This window comes from Uranotaenia lowii, chromosome 3 (genome assembly GCF_029784155.1).
Source record: "Uranotaenia lowii strain MFRU-FL chromosome 3, ASM2978415v1, whole genome shotgun sequence".
Taxonomy (NCBI): Eukaryota; Metazoa; Arthropoda; class Insecta; order Diptera; family Culicidae; genus Uranotaenia; species Uranotaenia lowii.
The window spans coordinates 43196458-43223614 of NC_073693.1; the positions used below are offsets into that span (position 1 = coordinate 43196458).

At 35.5% G+C, this 27157-nt stretch overlaps 1 protein-coding gene and 2 long non-coding RNA genes across 6 annotated transcripts in view; 2 read left to right on the forward strand and 1 right to left on the reverse strand.

The window, feature by feature from the left end:
• Positions 1-20: 20 nt before the first annotated feature.
• Positions 21-5007, forward strand: LOC129757401 (uncharacterized). 2 transcript variants are annotated; one of them, XR_008739695.1, is made up of 3 exons: positions 21-4303; positions 4390-4606; positions 4676-5007. It is a non-coding gene; the product is annotated as an uncharacterized LOC129757401 (long non-coding RNA). The 2 variants fall into 2 exon arrangements; XR_008739694.1 differs by having other exon boundaries at positions 21-4606.
• LOC129757402 (uncharacterized) lies at positions 4301-6672 on the reverse strand. Its single transcript, XR_008739696.1, has 3 exons — positions 5990-6672; positions 5577-5930; positions 4301-5514 (listed from the first exon to the last, which is right to left on the reverse strand). It is a non-coding gene; the product is annotated as an uncharacterized LOC129757402 (long non-coding RNA).
• A 1706-nt stretch (positions 6673-8378) lies between these two features.
• LOC129757387 (uncharacterized) overlaps positions 8379-27157 on the forward strand; it is a 33135-nt gene continuing 14356 nt past the window's right edge. Inside the window, exons 1-4 of one of the 3 annotated variants that reach the window (XM_055754597.1) lie at positions 8379-8720; positions 8803-9039; positions 22952-23362; positions 23438-23580. In XM_055754597.1, the coding sequence (XP_055610572.1) occupies positions 8946-9039; positions 22952-23362; positions 23438-23580 (648 nt within the window). In that variant the 5' untranslated portion in view covers positions 8379-8720; positions 8803-8945. Of the gene's footprint in view, positions 9040-22951; positions 23363-23437; positions 23581-27157 lie in introns of all 3 variants that reach the window. The other 2 variants (XM_055754596.1, XM_055754598.1) reach the window with 2 other exon arrangements.

Below are 27157 nucleotides of genomic sequence, written 5' to 3' on the forward strand. Positions count from 1 at the left end.
GTTTTGTGGCCTTATGAAAATGTTAAGTGTGATAACTCACATTACAAACGGTTTGTTTGTCCCACGGAAGAATCGAAACCAAATCGATCACTTCGCAGTTGACTCCAAACTGTTTCTTGGCCATGTCGGCCACTTCTGTCAGCACGTGAATTTGGGTTCCCCAACCGATTAACGTGACATCGCTTCCGGCACGCAGAATATCGGCTTTTCCGATAGGACTTTCAAAGGCAGCCACCGGAACTTCCTCGACAGCTGCTCGGTACAAAGTTTTCGGTTCGAATACAATGCACGGATCCTTTTCGCGGATGCATGACAACAGCAAGCCCTTGGCCTTATTTGGTCCCCTCGGAACGACAATCTTCAAACCAGGTGTGTGGGCAAAGTACGCTTCCGGGCTCTGCGAATGATAACAAGCACCATGACCTACAGCTCCACTAGGTGCCCGGAATGTGAGCGATCCACAGTCGTACAAATTTCCGCTGCGATACCGGTACTTGGCCGCTTCGTTAACAATCTGATCGAATGCTGGGAACATGTAATCAGCAAACTGCAACTCAGCGATGGCCGTTGCTCCGGTGTTCGCAACACCGATAGCGAATCCGGCTATTCCCTGCTCGCAGAGTGGGGTATTGAATACCCGATCTTTGCCGTACTTGGCTTGCAAGTTCATCGAGCAACGAAAAACTCCTCCAAAGGCCACATCTTCACCGAAAACAAGAGCCGAGCTATCTCGTTGCATTGCAAGATCCAGAGCATTGTTGATGGCCTGATGGAGAAACAAATTACCTTACAATCATCTGATTCAGAGAGCAAATAAATTAAATTACCTGGAACATATTCATCTTTTGAGTTGGTCCAGCTACGGGTGCTTTGGCATCCGGTTGGTACACGAAGTGTGACGATGCACGGACAAAGTCCTTAGCACCAGAATTCGCCGATTGTTTACATCTTGCCAAGGCGGAACCGCTTAGTCTGAGGAACCTGCTGCTCATGATAGTGATTGATGGTTTACGATCAAAGGACCTGTTACGAAAAATAAACCAAAACACCAATCGTTAATCAACAATTACGTTACAATACGATTAAGAAACATCGGTCGGTCAATAGTTTCGCGTGTGGTAACAGATTTGCGAAATTGGCTCATTACCAATGCGGCCAAGATTGACTAGAATCAGTGACTAGGTTTCACTACTGCCAATTTAAACTTTAATCGTCACGCGTTATGTAACAAAATAACAGGTGGCAATCAAGCAGGACAGATTATTCGGTGTCAACAAATAGTTTTAGTCAAAAATCATGTGTAGTATACCCTCAATTCTTAAGGTAAGGTACTGGAGAAGATTCTAATCTAAAAATGTTACAAATTACCCTAAAAGAAACCGAAAACTTACCCTGCGATACAGCACACGATGATGTTATCAAGCCTAGTCCACACTCGGCAACTTGAAATGCGATTTCGGTTGCTGAGACTTGTTTATGTTTACATCTTGGTTGCTGAATGTCTCCCATACTAGTCGGGAGACTTGAGACGAGTATCTCATCAAATGTAAACAAAAACAAGTCTCAGCAACCGAAATCGCAGTCCAAGTAGCCTAGTGTGGACTAGGCTTCAGCTTTTGGACAAATATTTTTGTTTACATCGCCATGCGTAGGGAACGTAACGGAAAACGGAACTGGAGTGGAGTCCACTGAACTGAACCAAATCGCTTCATCGCTTTTGAAAGCGCTCCTCGTTTGGTATATATAAATCCGTTTTGCATAAATCACAACCCTGATTGTTGTTTACACGTCAAATAAAAATTCTAGAAACCATGCAGGAAACATTTCGTTTAACTCAAGAAAAATTATCAATTGAGACTATAAATTGATCATTTCCGACTAAGTTGACCATTCTAAATTGATCTCTAATTTTAAATCAATTGAGTACCAATTGTTTTCGATATTGTTTCCTTCTATGTTGGCCCCGAATTTTCCGTAGAGACTCGTATACTATAGTGTCCATTTCAATTCCTGATTCTTTCGAGAAGGTCGAAGAGCTACTTCCGAATCAATAACCCGGGCTAGTTTGAAAAAAAAACTGGACCAGTTTCTTTGAACGTTTGAAAATCGTCCATTTCTAGAAAAGACGTGCATAACAAATCCACTTTTAATGTGGTTATTTCATAAGACCAAGCCCACCCAATGGTTGCTAAACCACGAATCGAGCACATTCAGCAACATTAGTGATATGAATAAGGTTTAGCAATTGCTTCGGTAGCTTTTACTTAGCTCGAAATCAATCAAAGCAAAAGTTCAAAGCATTTGCTTAGTTTGGTATGAATAAACATTTGCTTAGCGGATGTGTACTAAAGTCTTAGAACATAGCTTTTGCTTCGAAAAATAGAGCTATCCAACCAGCAGAATCTGAAGTTTTCTAAAGTAAAATGAAAGAAGACGATCAGAAAATTGAAAAGTACGGCTAAAGTAGCCTTGAAGTCGACGAAGCGGGTGGTGCGTGTAAGAACGACCGGAATTTTTTGTTAATGCGTGCTCGTATGTTGATGTTTAAAGAAAAATGAATACATATTCGAATATTGTCAAACAAAAAATGGCCTAACTTTAATATTTATCATAAGCTCTCCCACATGTATTCGGATCGGGATAATCCGATGTATAAAAAAAATAGGCAATAGGCGCGCATTTTAATTTAGATTTTTTTTAAATCTTAGGATTATAAAAAATTATTAAAAATGAGAGATCTGTATAATGTTTTAAATTATTACAATTTATTTCTTACTTTGAGCCAATTGGGACTTCTTCCACTATAGCCGGATTTTTTTTTTAATTTGAAATATTTACTAATTGATTTGTTGATTGTCATCTTAGACGAATGATTTCATACAACGACAGGAATATGAAAAAAGTTGGGTTATCACTTCGACTTTTCTTTATCCATGTTGAAAATACCTTATTGAATTGTTTTGAAGTGAAATATTGCTAATTTGATAAGTTCATGACGTTATTAAAGAATTTTTTATTGGAAAAGTCTGCTACCGAGCATGCTTAGAAAATAAAGCAATTACTATGAGATTTGTCGAGCAATTGCTTCAGATTTGAGCTTTATTCATACCAAACTAGCTTGTTCTAAAAGTAAAAGCTCCTGACTGAGAAAACAGCTGTCAAAAAAAACTTTATTCATAACAACCGAAGCAATTGCTTTAAGCGACTGCTCGATTCAGTTTAGCAAAAGCAATTACTAAGTTTTTTTCATACCACCCCATATCTATCAACCGATCATCGCACCAGCAGTCGCTAACTTGATTCGAGAAATAGCATTCGAGCAGTAGGTTGTTACAGGATGCGTTTATGTAGCAACCCGGTAGCAACGCAGCCGGTCGTCGCTATCAGAAAATAAACAAATACAAATACCAATCTGGATGGCAACAATGGGTGCGAAAATCAGTAAGTAGATAAAAACGCAACCCATCAAACCATCTAAAATACCGATCGAAATGGCAACGCCCGGTGGGCTTGGTCTAAATAAAAAGTTGATTTTTTTTTTCAAAGTTACCTTCCATGGATAACAATAAATCTTAGCTCAAATTACCCACATTACAAACTACACCTCTGCAATAAATCCGTTTTCTGATTGTCCCAAAACAACTTAAAATTCTCTCAATCGCATCATCTTCGTTGATGAAGATGAGAGTCGTTCGCTGGTTGGCAGGGCTGCCAACTTTTTTTCTGAAATTCAGGGAGCTTGAAAATAAAAATGCCTTTTTCGATCACCGTTGTAAAATGTTGTGGAACTGTTACACACTAACGTTCATGATTCTTTTAAATTTGCTACATGCTCAGTGTCACTTCAACCTTAAAATGGTTGACTACTCATATCCACCTTAAATCATTGGACTTCTTGGCTGGCCTTCAGTTAATATCGAAAAACATCATTTAAATATCATTTGAAATATCATTATCGGAAAAACTGGTTAAACTATTTACTTAATAATTTGTTTGATTTTTCATCATTTAACAATAAATTTAGAAATAATATTATTTTTAAAAATCAGGACAAATTAGGACAATTTAAGGGTCATTTTTGAAAAATCAGGACAATGGCCCTTGTCGGCAAGCGCCTGCACATAACGACCGCTTGGAGCCGCCACTAGTTCCCTCTCAATGGAGAGAGAGTCTGTCGAAAGAGAGAAAATTTTATCCGTTTTGTTATGATCTTGATTTTTTGTTTTGATTCTACATATAAACTTGGAACACAGCAGCATAAAAAACCAAAATTCAACCTCATTTTTTTACAATTCAGTTTTTGGTAAGTTTCCGAAGGTTTTTCTAAGAATTTTCTACGATTTAGCATTAAATTTTAAATTTTTCATCAACATATTTTCTTATTTTAAGTTTAACTACACCGGATGTAACGGACGTTCTGTTAAGCAACTGGTCACAACAATTTACTCGTTTGGTACGTGTTAGGTGTTGCCTCGTCCTGCAGCAAAATGCTCTTCCAAAAGAATCGGATTATATTTGCAGCTTTGAGAGGTTAAGCAGAGTGTGGATCTGACCGCGGGTTTCCAGTTGGATGTGGCGATAGTTGTAGAGAGTTGACGGAAAAAAAGTAATTGTTGAAGCCCCCTAGCGCTAATCAGATCACCCAATATAAAACTTACATTTAATATTCTTCCAGGTTCCCATCTAATTTATCTTAATGCTAACAAACCGCACCAGATGACTTTGACGTTTCGGTTTTGAGCTGCTGGCTACAACGATTTCTCCATTTGGTTCAATATCCGGAGCCGAATATGTTGCCAAGAAATACATTTTGGTAAACAGCACCGAATATGGGACATTTTTTCCTGCACAGATCGGAACATGCCACAGTAACATAAGCCGGCCGCTTCATGGATGCGGCAAGCAAATCAAGCCGAAAAATTATAATACGAATCGAGATCGCAGAGTGTTTGAATTGCTGTTTAGAAACGTGAATAACAAAATGAACAATAAAGTTTATTTTTAAAATGCAGTTTTTTTATTCATATCAAAGATACATTCGTAAAATATAGCAACGTCGCCATTAATGATAAAATTTCCTGTGGCTGTCATGTAACGGTCAATGTATTCTATTTTGGATCTTCGAAGGATTTGTCCCCAAAAAATGTTCTTCTAGCTTGACTTAGGGTTTTTTTCTTTTATGCACCTTTGTCCGATCGTTGTTGCCTGAGAGCACCACCCTTATACTATAAGTTGTTCGACGAGACCCTCACCTTACTCCTCGGAGTAGTTATTTTAAATAAAATTACTTTCCCCTCAAAGAACGATCCGAAAACGTTAAATAGTATAGAAACGACATTTTACAAACCACCATTAATTTTTAAACCAATGCTAATTGAAATGTTGTCCAGTGCCATTTTGATTTCCGAGGTATGACAGTTGATGAAGTGAGCCACGTTTTGAGAGGGCTCTTTTATCAAGCTCCTGAACAACTGGCCATGAAGACAACCAACAAATTATGTTGCCAATACAATCCTAAAAAATGTATAATCTTTTACATCGCGCTTAATTAAAAAAAACTATCTTTGGGAAATTACCTTGTTCCGAGAAAAATTTTGGCTGAAGTACGTCGGCACCCAGAACACCAGTATGAAGGAAAAGCCATCACACAGCGCTAAACAAGACCGGTCAAAAAGCTGCGACCAGTAACTATTCTGTTGAACTCAATTTAGAACGGATCCAGATTTGTTGCTACCGGGTAATGGTTCGATTCCGATTCGAAGAGATTATGTAGTGGTATGACAGCCGATCCCTCCTAGAAAATGAACCATCGATGGCCATCCGAATTTACGCCCCGATGTCTTCCGTCCCAGGTGGCCAAGGTTAACAGTAGCCGCTAGGTGACCATCTTACGGAACCAGTTTATGCCATCGAACAACGGATGGCGTTTACTGTAACAAATAACAAAAATTTATCGAATTATTGAGATGTTTTTTAGAGAAAAACTTACATAGTTGAAAACATCGTCGGGACGAGTCGGCCGGAGATACCGACAATTTTCATTTCGTTGGCAAATGTTGTATGCGTTAGAAGTTTCAACGCCGAATCTGCTGGTGGAGATGATTCACATCCGCTGCTACGGGTGGGTAGCATTGAAAACTTTGTTGCGGATCCGGTGCTGTAATGTTCGATCTATCCTCACTGCTCACTTTGCCTGATTGGGCTTGGCCTCCTCGACGACGTTCACCGGATTTTCTGTGCTTGAGTGTCACCGTCACAAATAAACGGATCAAAACAACACAATGACGAAATAAATCCCCGTCCTTTTGACGTTTCTCTTTTTTCTACTCAACTGGGATGCCAGACGTACTTAAATTTTCTCTTACTCGATTGAAAAATTTGTGTGCGTTACGTAATTTTTTTTTTCAAGCTAAATTGAGCAAACAACGTCAGATGATTTGTTTTTATTTGGTTGGATTTTAACTTCTTCAAATCAATCATCCCTTCAAACGTCAGATGAGAAAGTGTTGAGCCAAAAGGAAAAAAAAATTAATTGCCCGCTGGGGGGCATAAAGAGCTTCTCGAACGATGAACGCAGTTTTGGATTTGATGGGGCGTTAGAAGGGCTCAAAAGGGTGGGGAGCTCATCGTTCCTAATCTAACTCATTATTTAGTTATCATGTGTTTAATGCAGGCCTCAGGCAGCCGAACTCAATTTTTTTTTCAATTCGTGGGCTGCTTATTTTCAAGGAATAGGAGGTCACAATATAACTTATTTTCTGATTTCCATAAAAAGCTAGTTTGAAAAGGATTCACAAAAACCATATTGCATAATTCGTACAAACACAAAAAAGACTTGAAGATTTTATCTGTTCCATGAATGAGTAATAAATTCCAAACTTCACAAAACACAAAAAACATCTACCAACTGGCAGCCCTGTTGGCCCCCAGAACAGAAAATCAAAACAAAAAAAATTACTCTCTCACCGACAGTTTTTCGCGATTTTAGAAACTTTCACCACCTCGTTCAATACCAGCACCTGGGGCAAATTATCCGGAAAATGTGTGGGAACCTTTGGAACTTTTGAAAAAGTGTGCCAGTTTCGTAGAAAAAATTAAAAAAATGTAACTCTCAATTTTCCCATACAAAATTTTGTCGAAAGGAACCATTTTGATCAGCACCATCTCTCAATGGGAAATTGAACTAGCTATCAAAAAAACACACCCCATTCAAGCGATTTTAAAAATCAGGACGGTCTCTCGAAAATCAGGACAAATCCTGAAAAATCAGGACACCTGATACCCCTGGCTGAGAGCAAATTTGAGAGAATTACACGCTTAGAAAAAAAAATAAAAAGGCAAACCACCAAAAATATTGAAATTTCAATTTTAAACATGAAACTTAAAAATTAATAAAAAAGTGTTCATTTAACAAGGTAGGCTAGTGAGTGAAAAATTCAAATTTGATATTTTTTAGCAGTTGAACAATAATTTTCTGAATGATTTACAATTTTGAAGCACAGCTCAGTTATACAAACATTACATTTGCTGTTGCAAGCTTTGAACCGATCAATGATGAAACCACCGAACAAATAACTGGCAGCCACATCAGGTTCCCGCACGCTCCTTTTTTTAAACTCAAAATTAAGTACGACCGAGGTTCAAAACATAGTTCGATTCTATGAACTTAAAGTTAAGTACCCTTTTTCCTCCTCGCGATTGTTCAAAATGGAGTTCGAACTGCGAACTCAAAACTAATCCCATTCGTGCCATTTTTGCCGAGCCGCATTTCAGGTAGCTACGAACAAGGGCATAAAAAACGGTTCAAAAAATGGTACTCGCTTTTGAACTTAGTTTTGAGTATGCTTGTCAGAACTTAGTTTCGCTATTGCCCAATCAAACTCAAAGCTGAGGGCTGCCACTGAAGTGCTGTTTGACCGTGGTCAAATCATAGTTCGATTGTATGAACTAAAGTTGAGTTCCTTTTTTCCTCCTTGCGATGGTTCAAAAGGAAGTTCGAACTGCGAACTCAAACTAATCCCATTTTTCCTTCGGCGAAGGAGCAAAACTGAGATCGATCTAATGAACTAAAAATTGAACCCTCCTCGCTTGTGTTGAACTGAAAGCACTTAGCGAGTTCGGCTGCGAGAACTGCATTTTGGGTAGCTACGAATAAAGGCATAAAGAAAGTTCAAAAAATGGAACTCGCTTTCGAACTTAGGTTTGAGTATGCCAGTCAGAACTTAGTTTTTGCGTTTGCTCAGTCTTACTCAAAGTTGAGGGCTGCAACTGAAGTGCTGTTTTGAACCAAAACTACTTAATTTTGAGTTTAAAACAAGGAGCGTGCGACGAAAGGAAGAGAGAGTTTAGCTTTCTGCGTGTTCCTCCTCATCTGGTCGAAGCTCGCTCGAAGCCGTCAGTTCATCGCGAGCTCTCACGGCCGACGGAAGGTGCGAAAATTGCTGTTCGAAAAACCCTTGCGCATCCGTGTGTATCTTTCGATTCTTGCTATTCTACGTCTTCTTCTTACTCCCCGACTCGGTCCCTCAGGCTGCGATAAATGACGTAATGTTTTTGAATGGTGTGTGGTAGTGGAAATTATTGCTTGCTGATTTTTCCCTAAAAGGGGGGCGAAGAATAGTGATCACATTTGGTTTACAGTTTCCCGTCTGAAAAGTGAAGCTTTGTCACGGGAAATAAAATTGGAGAAGTATAGGAAAATTTTCAGTCGTGCTGGCAAAGTGAGTTCTTTTCTCTCTGCTGCGAAAAAGGTGTTCTGAAATAGTGCTTGAAGAATCCATCCAAATCTTTGTTATTTTCCAGTGGGGGAAAAAGTGAAAAGTTTATCGAAATTATAGTTTGTTGATTGGATTGATTTATCGGGGAAAGTCCCTTCCTTAGTGCCAGGAAACGGTTCCTGAAAATCTTAATCGGCCAGCAGGGAATGAAGAAAAACGAAAAAGAAAATGGTTGATAATTTCGACTGCGCTGGCTACACATTTTACTCCAAATTCGACTCCGGAAACTTGGGCAGAGTAGAGCTAGTTCGATGTTGTGAAGGTAAGAACATTTTCCCCCGGAAAAATGATGCATTTTAAGAAATCAGCTGGAGAAATTGCATAGTTGATACTTTTTTGTTTTGGGTTTCTCCTCCCCCTTGCATTTTTTTATGTTCCTGGATGGGTGAAAAGAGCCCATCAATAATAATAATAATAATCGCACAAATAACACTGTGGCAGGAAAAAGAAGACTAGACCCACCAACGCGAGAGCAGGAGAGAAAAGAGAGTTGTTTCGTTTGTGAGACTTTAGATCGGAGATTATTACGGGGAAAGAGAGCAGACTGGATTGCAAATAAAATTAAATGAAGAATTCGCAACGCGGCCCTGATGATTGTTGTATAAATTAACTGATAGGGGTTTGTTTGCAGTTAAATTCAATGAATTTCGTTGTAACAATAATTTTAAAAAAATATTTTTAGCGGCAGTTCTAAAATGTAAATTAATCAGCTTTTCGACCTACCTTCTCAATCAATATTCTTGGCATCTCTGTTCTATGAACTCATTGATTGATAATTTAATTGTAAACAGTTAAAAATCTGAGTTTAAAATCATTCTAGAATGCTATACAGTACGTTCGATTAGTGAGATATTTAAAAAAAAACTTGATTTTTTTCAATTTTTTTCAACAAAACGTCCGATTATTGAGTAAAATTAGCTTTGAACTCAGCTCCCAAAAAAGTCCGATTACTGAACGTGTCCAATAGACTGCCCCGAATTTTTATGGGAAATTTCAAACTTGTGGAATGTTATGCGCAACAGGCTAAAATTGATCCTAGGCTAGGCCTAGTACAAGATCTCATGCCAAATTTGGGTCAGATTGGATCACGGGTTAAAAAGTGTTAAATGTTAAATGTTAAAAAGTGGTGTAAATGTTAAAAAGTGTAAAACCGTACCTATCAATCCATGAACCTCCATCCATAAAACATTGTTTAAGTCGCACTAAATAAATTGTGAAAAGAGGATTGATAATTTGATGTAATTTGTCCCATTTTTGCAATTTTAGATTGTCAAATTACGAAACACAATTTTTGACGAATTTTCAAATATACATAGCTGTTTTTGTGGATTTTCAATTTCACAGATTTTCTAAACTTAAATTCAATTCTGCACTTTTGAGTATATTAACGCAAGATTTCCGCAACAAATTTATATTAATCAGAAAGCCAATTGCATGTCGATTATATTCTAATGGTGTAGCTTTATTGGCGCTGCGATAAAAAATATATCTTTATATGCAACGTATAGCTTCTAAATTCAGCTTTCTTGGACACTAAGTGAAATTTTTTTTTGAGCATTCCGTAGCCGGTAGCGGATCTACAGTCTTTTTTCAAAGCATGTTTTTTCGTTTTTTTTTTCTTAAGCTTTGAATAACAGAGAACTCAAGTGTTATAGGTTAAGAATGTCTGAAATATTTGAGTTACATGACGAGGTTTCCAAAACTATAAGTTTTGTAAAAATCGGTTGAAAAACAAGAGAGATATAGCGGTTTTAAAGAGGAGTATCAAATTGACACTCAAGATCCGATTTAGGAGTTTGTTTTTCTGGGCTTTCAGGGTGCGTTCATAAAAAAAAAATAATGATGCAAAATTAGATTTCAAGAATTTATTGAGGGTCCCCGAAGAAATTTTTTTATTTGGATGCACCCGAAGAAAGTTATAAGCCGCCAAACTTCCAATAGTGTCATAACTATTGACACTCAAGAGTGGATTAGGTTTAAAAAACTGCATTTTTAAACTTAAATGTATAAAGATTCTTTTAAAAATAAATGATGGTTTGAAAAAAAAAAAAGAATTTTAACCTAATACTTTTGTAAATACGTACAGATTTTGAAAAACATTTCAAAATTATCAATGAAAATAAGCTAATAATAGCAAGTTTACGAAAGCCCCGTTATAAAGGTTGTCCCGTCTCGATTTCCTTCGGAGATCGTAGCTGAAACAAGACGACAAAACTCTCAAAAACCAACAGCCACTGATTTTAATCAGGACTGAATCCCGCTTCGTGCTAAAGGAAAGGGAAAATTTTATTAGATAAATTGCGTAGCAACTAAATAGTTGATGTAATGAAGTTTCTTAAAACTCGACTTCTTCCCAGGGGTGGGCTTCCAAAGAAGACTAAAAAAATGGTGTTGGCGAAATGAGGGAAGTTTGTGTAGGTTCACGAACTTAGTCGCCGTGGTAATATTCGTAGTTCTCTGCATAATATTATTCCAGGATGATTTTTGATACTCTGACTAAGTAACATTTATACCCTCTAGATTTATATCCCTTTTCAAGGAATTTACCACTCAGTGAAGTCTCGAGGTGAGCTTTATACCAAGATGAAACCAAATTGTCCTATCACTCCTTGACGACCGCATTTACTCTCGTTTTAGTTTACTTGAGTGTTACACAGTAACAATCATATCCAAAGTTTTCATACGCAGATAGCAAAATGTAAAATTTTGCATATATTGAAACTTCAATTATACGCTCAGAAAATCATATAATGTATGTCATAAGATTCTCTGTTGAGAAAAAATAATGAAATTCATAAGATTGTCTTTTGGGAAAAGAAATTGTCACAGAAAATCAGAATAATTCAAGATTATTTTTCATATCATTTTATTTTATGCTTAATTTGTTTGAAAACATCCCATTTTTGCAATCACCATTCGTTTAACACCGGGACGACGCGACGGCTGACTAGGAGCATCTTCTTGGCGTCGATTTCAAATATTAAGAGACGGCCCTTAGGGAAACACGCGGCAAAACAAGTTGTGAGTTTCGAGATAGTGTGCATAAGAAATAGTTTTTTGAAAATATTGTAAAATTTATTACTTTTTATCTATTTTAAATACAGTTTTTCTGAAGATGGCTGAAGCTCAGTTGGCCGAAACAGCAGTTTTAATTTCGTCCTGAATAAATCACTGAAAAATTATCAATCAAAGAAAACCAACACTCTTATGAAAAACAATTTTGCACTCTTAAAAACGGTTCATAAGACACATGTTATTATACACGCAGCGAAAAGATTTTTTATTTCAAAGGAAAGTGCCGCAAAAACAAAGGATTTTTTCCTTTGATTTTGGGATAAATAAAAATTCCTTTGTTTCAAAGGCATTTTACTTTGTTTCAAAGGATTTTTCTTTTGAAAAATCTTTGAATCATAATATTAATGCTTTGAAACAAAAAACAGTTCCATTTGATGCAAAGTTGTTCTTGTTTGCTACAATATAATTTAGATTTAGATTTAAAAGGATTGGTTCATTGAAGCATTTTCCTTTTATTCCAATTGGAAGACATATTTTCTGTTGTCCCGAAGTTCCTATTAGGAATTATGAATAATAAAAAGAAAGAATTTCCATTTTAAATTCATTTTTATTCATAACATTAACACTAACACTGGTTCACTATAATTTTGGTCCTAATTTTGGCCTGAGGGCCGCTCAATAGACTTCCGGAAGCAGCTCCGGTTGCTAGCTTTAGTGGTCATCCAACTGGTGATTACCGCTGAAGATCGGGCCGAAGATAATCAGACCGCTGGATTTGGGGCGGAATCTGCCGTGGTCCTGTAATGCAAGTGTTTATATAAAATCTTAAACATTCACTTTTTGATTAATGGATTAACACACACTTACCATTCTTCATCCTGAATCCTCTGATTCACTAGTTTTGATTTTCAACACAACCGGACAAACTTTATTCGAAATTCGGTTCTTGCTCAATCCAAAATATCTTCTAAGTTTAAAATTTTAATTTAAAGAAATTATTCCTTTCTGTTGAAAACAATTTTCTTTGGTTGAAAGAAAATTTACTTTGTTTTTAACGAAATGTGCAATTGAACAAATTTCTTTTGAATCAAAGAATTTGTTTGAAATCAAAGTCCAAAATTATTCAGTTCAAAAAATTAATTCTTTCTTTCAAAAATTATTCATTTGAATCAGAACGATAATTCATTGATTCAAAGAAAACAGGATTTTGATTCAAAAAACTGAATGTTTTGAATCAAAGTCAGTTTTGTTTTGTATCAAAATCCAAGTTTTCTCTGCGTGTAATTATAATAAGAATTTACCTGAGTGAACCCCCTTTTACGATGCTTCTGAGAGCATATTGAAGTCATAATTTTGTCATTTTATTTATTTTTTATTGTAAAAATTTTGTCAGATTTATGTCATAATTTTGTCTTATTTTAATAACATTTTTCATATTTTCGAAAAAAAGATTTATTGGATTAATGTCATTTTGTTGTTAAATTTATGCCATATTTTAGAGATAATTATGACATATTTTTGTCATGTATGTCAGATGTTTGTTATAATTTTCTATTTTTTTTTTGTCATGTTTTGTCATTGTATTTTTAATTTTTTGTGATATTTGTCATATTTCTGTCATAATTTTGTCATATTTTTATCACATTTGTCATATTTGTTTGATTTTTGTTATTTTTCGTCATTTTACAGCTAATTTTTTGTCATATTTATGCCGTTATTCTACGATATGTGATATTTGTCAGATTGTTGTAATATTATTTTTTCCACATTTGTCATATTTTTTTCATATTTGTCAGATTTTCATGGTATTTTTACCACATTTGCCAAAAATTCAATTCTAAAGAAATTTATATTCATCCCATAACCTCAAGTTCTCGTTCTGAATAATCGTATTGTCTTAAGGTGCATTTACAGTTCTTTCGAACGTGAAAATGAAAAAACTTATATTCTTCAAAAACTCGACTATGCTGCATTTCATGGCTGCGAAACTAGGTGGAATAGATGCGGAATGGTTGAACGATTATTTTTGAACTGATTTCCTTGTTCAAAGCCCTTTAATATTAATTTTATTTCAATTCCCCCGATTTTCACTGCGGAATATTTTTTCCGCGTTCACTGACATTCCGCTCGAAGTGTAAACGCACTGAGCGAACGTGAAAACGGAAAACAAACAAGAGTGGTGGATATAAATTCCGCGTTCATTTTCACGTCCGAATGTCAATGTGCATTCTGAAAAAAATTTCACCGATGACGGAAAAATTTTTGCTTCATAAAAAATTAGTTTTTTAATTTGTAAGCACATTTGAAGGCAATTAAAGGCTTAAAATACTACGAGTTTGAAATGAAACGCATACGATATTTTTTTTAACTTTAAAACCCGCTTGGGCATCATTTAATTGCACCTGTTGGAAGAGTTTCTCGACGAATAAATGTACCTGTTGGAAGAGCTTCTCAACGAATAAATGTAAATGAAGATCATCGAATGGCCAGATTCCATTGAAAAAAAAATAGATTCCGCTTTGTTCAAATGTGTGTTTCAGAAAAGGTATGGAAATAATTATAAAAATTTATGAAATCATTCAAAAATAATGTGTTTTAAGGAGAACTGAAAAGCAGAAAAATTAACAAACAAAAGAGTACTGATGCATTTTAATTAAATAAAAACCTTTTCAATTGTTTCACTAATTAAAAGTTATTTTGAAATTTGTGTTTGTCAATTTTTAATCAAGAACAAAAAATGGCTATTTTCGGCTAGTTATATTCATAACGTCCATTCAATAAGTTTTTCAAAAGAAACGAATCGCTAAAGCTCGTTACTCCTTGATCGATAAATACTTTTTGGGAGTACTTTAAATTCATAAAATTTAATTTAAATTCATTGTATTCAAAGATAAGAACTTTGGGATTATTTGATTAAATCAATCGTTTTCAAAGCTGAATATGTTTTGAAGAAGAACAATATGTTTTTTTTTTTGAGAAATTTGAATTTAAATTTGAGCATTGGTTCGACAAGTATCGATCAAAACATTGGTTGAATGATCTGTCATTTTCCGATCGAAACCAAGTTCTACCAGCAGTTGAACAAACCTCTTACTAATTTTGAGGATTTGGCCGATTTGACATTTCACTGCGGAATATTTTTTCACTGTGGTGAGTTCACGTTCACGTTCGAGTTCGAGTTCACAAGAACTGTAAACCGGGCTTTAGGGCTGTCCCAACGGTAGATGCAAAACACGGTTTTCGACCACGCTAAAACAGTCCGTCCGGCACCGGTGGCGTAAATTGCTGTTTTAGCACAGTTATCGATTTCAAAATTCCCAACAGTTATACGCCTTTGTTCCAAATTCATGCAAATTTGGAACAGGATTTCAAAATATACGACAGACCTATTTAGACGTTTGGGGTTCACGGTGAGAAAATTTTAGCCAATGAGGATTATTTTCACACATGTTTGGGTAGCATTGGGTGTAATAATTGTTTCTTTTTGAGAAATTATTTGAATGTTTTTTCCCGCCAAAACCGGTCATGAAAACATGTTAACAAAAAACCGTATCAAGTATAACAAATTTATGTCACACTATTCTTGACTTTATATTTTAATAAATAGCTTTTGGTCTCAACGAACTAGTGAGCCCAGTCAGCGTTTCTCGAGTTCAAACGTTATATGAATAAGAAAAGAAAAATAACAAAAGCATCCTAATGAAATTAACGCAAAACAACAATAAACTTTTAAAAAAGTTGAATATCAGTGTAATGACCGATTTTTGTCAAAAGTTATTAACAATATTTATAATCTACACGAACAATATATCATATTTCACGGTTTTAATATTAAAACCGTGAAATATGATATATTGTTTGATAACATTGACTAAACTGACATGATTCTTAGAAAAAAATCCTTTCAATTTCTGGCTAAAAAAGCGGTCTGCTACATTACAAACTACTAATAATCATGAAAATTTTACTTAAGAATTCTTAAAAGGAGTATGTTTGCCAATCTGTTTAGTTTGTAAAAACAAAAGCACAAATATGTTTAATGAATTTTTACCTATAAACAAGAACTGGTTAAATTAATATTTGGAATCAGCACCTCAAAATAAGTCAATTTAAAAAATATGTTTTTTTTTATTTTAACTAAGATTTTTTTCTCGCTGCGTATAATCAATGAGCCAATGGTTTGGTCGAAACTAGTCAGGTCGTTGTCAATGAAGCAAGTTGAAACTAGTCAAAACCGATCCAGCTCGACAGGGGGTTTCGTTACGGCCTGGAAGAAATTGGTCGAAGTCAATTGGAAAAAAAAGGTATTAATGTGGTGTCAATTGAATTCATTATTTATCAATCCAAAAAGATATACACCTGTTGAACAGCTAATAACTTTTTTGTCTTAAAAGATACGAAGTTACGATATTCGACAAAGTTGTTCAGCGGAAAATTTCCCGTAAGAAATTCATAAATTGGCACAAAAACCATTAGCAGGCTCGGTTCCACAGAAGAAACAAAAATGATGTTGATTTTTCAGTACAAAATATTCAATTTTCCCATACAAACCTAAAAGTTCAAATTTACTCATGTAAACGTTACTTAAAAATTCTGCAAAAAATCATGGATGAGTTTTGGACCAAAACGAAGCTTTTAAGACCCCAGGGTTTGAGAAATTCAAAAATGACCCCAAATCGACTCAGTCTAATGGTATAATGATTATGCAGCAGAATAAAATTATCACGTTTGGTTTTTTTAAGGCTTATATAATGAATATATTCAATTCATAAACGAAATTCTTATTCATCTGATAAATTATTCACACAACTTCACTTCATGGTTCTACGCCATGACAGTACGCCGGACCGAAACAAATTTTGAGGGTTAATCGGAATACTCTGAAAAGAAATAAAAAATAGTGAATTAACGTAAAGATTCAAATGAACGATAGTACAACTTAGGCTGATGTCATGCTGAAACAACTAGCAACGCGACCTACAACGCAACGTTCACACGACTAACCAGCTCTCATTTGATCTCCATGGAAATCGCGCAGACCTGTCATACTGGTCGCTTTGTATAGCGCGACCAATCTGATGCCAATGTGTTTTGTAGCGCGACTAGTAGGAACTCCAATAGGAATATTGTGTTTTCTAGATTCGAAGCAGTGATTCCGGGTTTAAAGCACAATAGTACGAAGATCTGTCCGAACTTGTGATAATAAACTAAAAAATATATTAATCGGCGAGAAAATTTTCATGAATTCTTAGTTCCGGCAAAAAAACAAGGAATTTTGTCTGTTCAAATTTTGGCATTCTTGCAATCCGGGTCGTGATTTGATGAGTTTTTGATGGCTCCCGAAAGAAAGGAGACGATTCAAAGCATTATCAGATGTAGAGAAGTGATAATTTGAAGGGAATTTCAAAGTGACAGGTCGCGCCAGCATGACATACCAATGCGTTGCAACGCAATCTTATTGGAACGTTGCGTTGCGTTGCGTTGCTAGTTGTTTCAGCATGACATCAGCCTTACGCTTAAATCGCTGATTTTGATTTGGCTAATTTTGACAGCCCTTTATAGCCAACAGTCCAGAATGTGAGTTCCCATGTACAGGGAGATTCCTGCAATCAGGAAACTTGAGTATCATCGACAGATTCTCGGGTTCACACACTTAAAAAAAACAGTTAATGAAAGCAATATTGAGAAAAAAAAACAGTTCGGTTTGCCTAAAGTAGTTTCACTTACCTGATAGCCTACATTTCCCGGGCCGATAGATATGCTGATACTGCATCCTGCTACTAGTTAATTTGTTCCGTTTCGATGTTCGCTTACGGGAATAACTTTTTAAACCTCCCGCGCTTCCAGCTAGCGAAAACAATACACACTCAGACGGAGCATAGTAAAATTATTACATCAGAAGGTAAAATGAACTACACGCAGAGAAAACTTGGATTTTGAAACAAAACAAAACTCACTTTGATTCAAAACATTCAATTTTATAAATCAAACTCCTGTTTTCTTTGAATCAATGAATTCTCTTTCTGATTCAAATGAATAATTTTTGAAAGAAAGAATTAATTTTTTGAACTAAATAATTTTGGATTTTGATTTTAAACAAATTCTTTGATTCAAGAAATTTGTTCAATTGCAAATGTCTTTAGAAACAAAGTAAATTTTCTTTCAACCAAAGAAAAATGTTTTCAACAGAAAGAAATATTTTCTTTAAGATAAAACTTGAAACTTAGAAGATAATTTGGATTGAGCAAGTACCGAATTTCGAATAAAATTTGGCCAGTCGTGTTAAAAATAAAAACTAGTGAATCAGAGATAGCTATTTAGGAGGATTCAGGATGAGGTAAGGATGAGGCACCATGGTAAGTGCGTGTTAATCCGTTAGTCACAAAGAGAATATTTTAGATTTTATATAAACTTTAGCATTGTTACAGGACCACGGCTGATTCCGCCCCAAATCCAGCGGTCTGATTATCTTCTGCCCGATCTTCAGCGGCAATCACCAGTTGGATGACCACTAAAGCTAGCAACCGGAGTTGCTTCCGGAAGTCTATTGAGCGGCTCAAGAAGAATGCCCTCAGACCAAAATTTAGGACCGGTTTATTCCATTCTAGTGAACTAGTGTTTGTGTTAAGTTTGTGAATAAAAATGAATTTAAGATGTAAATTGTTTCTTTTTATTATTCAAAATTTCTAATAGGAACTTTGGAACAACAGAAAATATTTCTTCCAATTGGAATAAACGGGAAATGATTCAATGAACCAATCCTTTAAAATATAAATCTAAATTAGATTGTAGCAAACGAAAACAACTTTGCATCAAATGAAACTGTTTTTTGTTTCAAAGTATAAGGATTTTGGTTCAAAGATTTTTCAAAAGAAAAATTCTTTGAAACAAAGGAAAATGCCCTTGAATCAAAGGAATTTTTATTTATCCCAAAATCAAAGGAAAAAATCCTTTGTTTTTGCGGCACTTTCCTTTAAAATAAAAAAATCATTTTTCTGCGTGTACACAAAATTGACAAAAGCATAAACAATGGCAAAGTTATCATGAACATAGTACTTTCGACTTCACGAAAGACGATGACCATGCCCATAGTAATTGCAAGAACACGAATCGTGCAATATCTAAATATCATGCGCATGGTAATTTAGACACGAGGAAATTACTATGACCTGTTAAAGTTCACATAGTAAAAATACTATGTCGTAGTACTTCAGCCCAGATTTCTGGTAGCAAATACTAAATCGTGGTAGAAAACACAATATCGTGGACATAGTAAAATTATCATGATCTTGTATTTGGAAAGCCCATGCAATTTTTTTCCGTGTACTGAAATTATCAGCAACTTTCGCTGACACTGATTGAATGATCAAGCTGCGTTCACTGCTCGAATAAAGTGAGTGACAGAAATGCCTAAACGAAATACGCTTTCGTAGCAGTCGTGTCGTGTGATACAAGTTTGTTCTGGTTTACAAGTGAGCTTTCTACTGAATGACAGACATATTCACAGAGCTTGCCGCAAACACGAGAATGAATGACTGAGCCGATCAGAAGCTTTTATTTTTGTTGACGTTTATTTTCCTTTCATTTCAATGCAGGGTGGATAAATTTTTTTTCGAAAAAATCAAAAAAAACAGTTTTTTTTATTTAGATCGGATTTTTTTACTTAAATCAGATTTTTTTTATTCAAATGGGATTTGTTCTATAAATTGCATTTGAGGGAAATATTTTAACATCCGAAGATTCTTCAATCATGTGATAAAGCTGAGTTTAACAACTCAGCTCTATAAAACCTGTATAAGTGTAACATTCATGATTCATGATTTTCAACATTCATCAAAGACTAATGCTTTTCAAACTAAATCCACTTCGATTCGACTTGGTATCTAACGACTCGAAACGTTTGACGGTTGTCTTGGAAAATTTTGTTATATTCCTTCGTAAGCTTACTCCTATGTTATGCATGTTTTCCACTGTCCTCGTCTAATTTTATAGTTTTAATGCAATTTTTTTAAGTTTTTTTTTAAACTAAAATGGTTTATTTCATTAACAAATGAGCAACTCCTTTACTGAATGCAAATATTATCGAAATTCACCAAACGGACTACGAGTTAGAATTTAGCACTCAATCAGCCTTCTTTTTCTCCTGGTTCAGAGAAATCAAAAGATCAAACAAATAGAATAAATTCTATAAATTCTTAACGTTGAGCGTTAAAATTTAAGCGAAAAGATAAAAAAAACCAGATGATTTTATAAAAAATGAAAGAAATTTGATTTCATTTTGCTTGAAACAAATAAACAAACATTATTTTGAGCAGACTTAAGCGGACATTATTCGCAAGGCCAACTTCATATCAAAATATATTAAATTTGAGTGATATTTATGTCCACGAGGACATTATTCGAACTCCAACCCCCTTCTAGGTGGACGAAAATTCGGCATCCTCGTCAATCACAACTTTCGATATATCACAAGGAGCAAAAAAAAATCAGTTCTAAATTCCCGAGGGGATGCTTCGATGCTTGAAAACGTGGAAAAATGAAATAAAAACCATTCCATGCACTCACTAAATTTCAGGTATTTTTTTCACTGAGGAACTTTGATTTAAATCACTGATCAAAATCAAGTGATTTAAATCGTGATTTTAATCATGCACTGAACCCAAATTCACTCTTAAAATACACATGATTTTTCACTTAAAATCAAGCATCCAGTGATTTTCTTCCATTCAAGTGCGACATATACATTTCACTTGGCAGTCACTTAAATTTCAAGTGAATCCATCCACATTCACTTCAGTCGTCACTTGAATTTAAAGTGAGAAAAAATATTCACTTCCCCGTCACTTGAATTTCAAGTGAATGTCGGGTTGTAATGCTGGATTTGGATTTTCCCAATTCTTTACTAGGCGATTTTGACGGTAGTTTGTGTTAAACGTGATATAAGAAAAAGTTATTTAAAGGTGTTATCATGTTTCAGCTTGTGGGTTGAACTGGACAGATTTTCTGGTTTTCTGGTCGGGGAAGATTTAGAAGTCGCACTATCCGCAGTAACCGATCTGCCTTGGGATTACGATGGAATTTTCCAATCAATAAATTTATGGCGAAAGCGTAATGTAAGTATTTGAAATCGAAGTGGTGTTCTATAAATGTTTCTCTATTTAAAAACGCGAGAGATAATTAACTAGAAACTTACTTAAAAATTCAGTTAAATTTCACTCGAACGTCATAGTGTAATTCACTTGACCGGTCACTTAAGTGAATTCACTTGACCCATCACTTAAAATTCAAATGAAATTACGTATGGCGAGAATTTATTACAGAGGTCACTTATTTTTTAAGTGAAAATTATTTTGCGTGTGATTTAAATCACTTTGATTTAAATCAAATCCACCCTGTTTCAGTGTGAACTTTTTACACTGATAGAAAATCACAGTCAATATCATCCGTGCTTCAGAAAATTTGGAGCACTGGTGTGTTCGTAAATTGTTTTTTTGTTGGGTAATCCATAAGTCGATCGATGGTAGTTGTCAAATATGTTTCCAATGCTTTTGCATACGTTTGTAATTTACGAACGCCAGCATCGATAAAAAAAATCACTTCGATAGAAAAAATCAATTTAGGAATACGCCGTAAAGTACTAGCACTCAAAATCGAGGAAACGTGACTCTCAAGGCGTGATAGCAAAATTTAGCTATAACTTAATTAAAAACAAAGTATGTTAAACAATTCGATTTCTTTATAAAAAAAAGTGATTGTATTTATGAAAAAAAAATGAGTAGACGAGTTTCATCGAAATATTTACAAAGCTAGAAGGATGCTTGTTACTGGAATATGTAACACAATATTTATCGAAAAAACTTTAAAATGTTTATCGATTCTGTTTTCATTACATCGAATGTTGTTTTCGATTTTACCGTAAAACTGAATATTTTTTCAGCGGACACCCTGGATTTCTGTAGAAGTCAGGTAAAACAAATTGCCGAATTCTTAAATTGCCCGTTACTGTGTATGAAAGATAAGATTTATAAATGTTTCAGAACTTTAAGTAGAAAATGGCATTTTCTTTTGTTTTCGATTACTGAACATCCTTATATCATAAGCCTTTAATTCTGGAAATTTTTGTAATCGAAGGTATAAGTTCAATAATTCTTGGATGTTTCATATTTTAATGGAATGAAAAGTTTCGATTAATATTCAAAATAAATCAGATTTCCAAAATAAAAACTATTCATCCAAAACTTTTCTAGTCGATCGTAAATGCTACCCAAAAAATAAAAACCATAAATTTTCGATCATAAACCTTCAAGCAGCGATTGACCTTCGATTGGCCAATCGCGATGGTATTTTATTTATATGGGGACGACATATGGCAGCAGCTCGAGAGGAAAATATAGAACAAACTCCCCCCCCCCATAACTGTGCGGCGAAGGTTGTTCTTTCACGCAACAGTTCTTCCGCCGAGCACTTTTGTGTTTGATTGTTTGTTTGTTTCTTTTGCTATTAGGTTTTAGGCATATTAGGTAGGTACCTTAGGTGGTACCATCTCGGTCTACTTGTGCTAATCCGTTTTGCATGTCTCGGCTTGGCTCCAAAAAGAGAGGCCTCCCCAAGCAACTAACTGGCGGAAAAAGTTGCTTTCATCTGATAAACATTTCGAACGATCTATTCGTAGATGGGTGTAGGTGGTTGGTGGGTGATACACATTAGGTTACCAGGACACAATCGCTTTCATCGGCCGTTTATAGCCGCGATGGCTCAAATTCTCAAATTGTGTCTTCCACCCTTGGAGGTTTGATCCGCGCGGTTTGCCGCAAGTTGTTTCAGCAAGAAGCAATATCGATTGCGGTTTGCTGTGTACATGGATAGAACTATCTGTTCAATTTTATGTCTTTGTTACAACAGTGGCACTGGCTTTTTGATTTAAGCACTTTCTATTGAAAAGATTGATTGGCAAGGATTTTCGATCTTCTTAGAATTGATGATTTTTGTTTACACACAACATTCTCAAGATTATTTTTTGTATGGGATGGATCGTTGCGTGTGTAATAAATTCCTTAAAATTGCAAAGTTTGTTTAATACCTACAATGTTGCAATTACAAAAGTTTTAAACGAAACTGTATCGTAACACAAATTTGTTTTCTTTTTTGTTTGCTTTCAGCAGGACTCAACATAATCGGTAGCAACGGGGCAAACCTATCGGCATCGAGCGGAAATGTTGTTGTTTCCCCGGCTACACCAAACTCGCCATCGTCGACGGTGCTGCAGCCCACTAGTGGGGGTGGCAATTCCCCATTCAGACCACCGACATCATCCCCACCAATCCAGCCGGGCTCATTGATATCGCCATCGGCTGCAGCGGCCGGTCAACAACCACCCACTGCCAGTGTTAGCTCCTCGGATTCACCGCCGCACGGTGGATCTCAGCTACAAAATCCGACGCACAATCTACATCTCTACCATCAAGCGGCTTCCTTCGTCGAGGTCGAGTTCAATCTTTGGACCCGGCCCGACTGTGCTGGGACGCCCTACGAAAATCAGAACCGAACATGGTTCTATTTTGCTGTAACCGGTAAGAGTGAAATTTACGTTTCATTAGTTGAGTTCTATTTTTATTGATTCTTATTTAATTAAATCGTTTTCGTAGGTGGTCGGCCGAATCAGATTGTGAAGTTCAACGTGATGAATCTGAATAAGCAAGCCAAACTATTCAGTCAGGGAATGCATCCCGTTATGAAAGTTGGCCCCACCGGACGATGGGAGCGTATAAAGGATAAACCTTCCTATGCGGTAAGTGGTTCACAAATTCTTATTACTCATGACGGCGTTTCGATGAGGTATCAAATTCTGAAAGGAGAAATATCGAATGAAAATTATAGGCAAAGAGAAACAGCAAACTGAATCCTATTTTTCAGGGGTTTTCATCCATTTGGATGCTAAAAATTGTTTTCGGTGACCCTTGTTATCTTGTTTACATTATGTCTAAGCTTTCAGTGGATAAATTACTTTTTTTTGTATATTTGTACAAAACATCAACGAACCACATGTTAATCAAAATGATAACTAAGTAAAATAATTAATAAAAAGCTACTTTTTTTAATATGTCTTCATTAATAATTACATTTATATTACATTATTATTAAAAAAGGTATTCAGTTCAATAATGAACTGTTTAGAGCCCTATATAGTTAACTATCTACTAAAAAAATTATTATTTCGACTTTAATTTGCTGAGCGCGTTATGTCCAAATATTTTAAACTTAAACCAAAAACTATCCTAAAATTAAACTATTTATAAAAAGAACGAATTTCTGCGATGTCTGCGATTTGGCTTTGAAGTTAGAGATGATTTTGTTGGCCATCTCTTCGATCGATTCAATGTCCGCAATCTGATGAAGATCTTCGGTGCTGTGCCACGGTGGAAGCCGCAAAATCATTTTAAGAACCTTGTTTTGAATCCTCTGAGTGGCTTTCTTCTTTGTCGCGCAGCAGCTAGACCAAATGAATTTCACGTGGTCAGATCATTCTTATGAAACTTCATTAAAAGTTATGGAATGATTTTCATTAGGTTTTAAAAATTTAGCTCTTGGCTTATGGGGAAATAAAACAAGTTGAGCTTTAGAAGCGTTAGGAGAAATTTTCAACACTTTTAAGTAATTGAAAAAGGAATTTAAATTTTGTTGCAATCTACTGCGTACCACCCGTAAATTTCGACCTTTGGCTGAAAGTAAAGTATCATCAGCCAATAATCTTCTAGCTTTTCCTTTTGGTACATCAGGAAGATCAGAAGTAAAAATATTGTAAAAAATTGGCCCAAGTATACTACCCTGAGGGACACCAGCTCTAATGGGTGTCCTTTCAGAGCATGAATTTTGAGAGCTTACTTGCAAAGTTCGGCTAGTCAAATAATTTTGTATAATTTTGGTGAAATATACGGGAAAATCAAATCGAGCTTATTTAGCTACTAACCCTTTGTGCCAAACACTGTCAAAAGCTTTTTCAATCTCAAGAAGAGCAATTGAACAACCTTCAGATTTGTTAGCGTTAATCATATTAGTTACACTCAAAAGTTGATGTGTAGTAGAATGTCCATGACGAAAACCAAATTGTTCATCAGGGAAAATAGAATTCTGATTAATGTGAATCATCATTCTATTCAAAATAACTCTCTCAAATAGTTTACTTAAAGAAGGAAGCAAACTAATTGGTCGATAACTTGAAGACTCTTAAGCACTTTTTCCAGGTTTCAAAATTGGAGTTACTTTGGCATTTTTCCATTTATTTGGCCAAGCCAAGTGAAATCATTTATTGAAGATTTTAACTAAAAAATTTAAAGTGCTTTCAGGCAACTTTTTAATAAGAATATAGAAAATCCCATCTTCCCCCGGTGCTTTCATATTTTTAAATTTTTTGAAAATCAATCAAGTTCATTAATATTGGTCTCACAAGAACTTTCAAATACATTTTGTTTAGAAAGAATTTCATCAAATTCAAGGGAAATTTGAGCATCAATTGGACTAACAACGTTCAAATTAAAATCATGAGCAGACTCAAATTGTTGGGCGGAATTTTTGAGCTTTTTCTGCGTTATTTAGAAGAAGTATATCTACATCTCTCAAAGTAGAAATTGGCTTTTGGGGCTTTTTCAGATTTTTAGCTTATTTCCAAAATGGCTTTGAGTAGGGTTTTATATCCTTTACTGCTTTTGCAAAATTTTCGTTACGAATAAAATTCAAACGATGTTTGATCTCTTTTTGAAGGTCGCAATAAATGAATTTCAAATAAAGATTCCTAGTTCGTTGATATTGACGTCGACGAATGTTTTTCAGTCGTATCAAATACTGAAGATCATCATCGATCAAGGGTTGATTAAATTTATGTTTTTAAACGTTGGGTATAGAAGCGGCTTTAGCGTTGACTATTGAAGTTGTCAAATTTTCTACAGCCAAATCAATATAATAAACTTCCTATATCGCTCCCCTTTTTGAAAGTTAAATGTGAACTTTAAAGGGTTTTCAATGGGACTTTTGGTTAAAAAATAGTTACTGGAAGGCGGTCTGAATCGAGGTCCGCATGAGTAACTAATTGACTACAATGCTCGCCTAAATTCGTTAGAACCAAAACAATTGTGGAGGGATTTTTACTTGTAGAGAAACAAGTATGCCCATTAGGATAGTCAGCAGTATAATATCCTGCAGGACAGTCATTAAATAAAATATTCCCATTGGAATTTGATGAAATATTATTCCAATATCTGTGTTTCGCATAAAAGTCTCTAATAAAAAAAATGATTTATTTCTGATGAGTTTTTATAAATCTCCCTTCAACACATTTTTCTGTTTACCGCTGCATTGAAAAGGCAAATTTGCGACAATAATTATATTTTTTTTTAAAACTACTTAATTCCACACATTTCTCGATACAGTTGAAATTTTTCTTCGGAAAGTAACCCTAGGAACGTCTAAATACTCAACAAAACAATTAAAGGTTCTTAAAATTTCAACCATAGCGCTATTGGGTCCATAGTTCTTCAATTCTCGGGGACGCACGCTGAGAGGAATAGCTTTCAAAAGCCTGGGAGAGTCAATCCTCGATGCAAGGAGATCCGCAAAGACTAAAGCACATGTAGTCGGAACGGATCTTGCCAGTTTAAGTGTCGCAGGGCATATGAAGCGCCGCAGGACAGCCTCTATTCATTCGTATCCGTTCTGATAGAATGGGTACCAAACAGCTAATGCATACTCAAAAATCGAGCGAACCATGCGGCATAGGCTTTTTAGGCAGTACACCTCTCTGAAATCTTTGGAGCATTGTCGACAACCTCTTTCGTATGGGTCTTGAACTCCAGACGTTGGTCAAGAATAATGCCCAGATCGTTGATGTGATCTACGCGGGTAATTATCTCGTCTCTGAGAGTGTACTGCGCATAGAGATGGTTCCGCCTGCAAGAAAATGATATAACCGCACATTTATTGCGATTCAAGGGCAGTTTGACCAAAGAGCGAACGTGTTGAACTGAACTGACTTTGTAACAGATCGATGTCTTCTTGGCCTTTGAAGGTGCGGAAAAATTTGAGGTCATCAAAAATTATAGTTTCTAAATGACTTCCTATAGGTACGCCGAGGGAAGCAAATTGCCTTGAGAAGTGATTCCTAGTTTGAACATGTAGCTTTCGTCCCGTTAAGTATCTTCAATACCAATCCAAAAGGGATCCACAGAAGCCTAAGGCTGATGTCATGCTGAAACAACTAGCAACGCAACGCAACGCAACGTTCCAATAAGATTGCGTTGCATTGCATTGGTATGTCATGCTGGCGCGACCTGTCACTTTGAAATTCCCTTCAAATCATCACTTCTCTACATCTG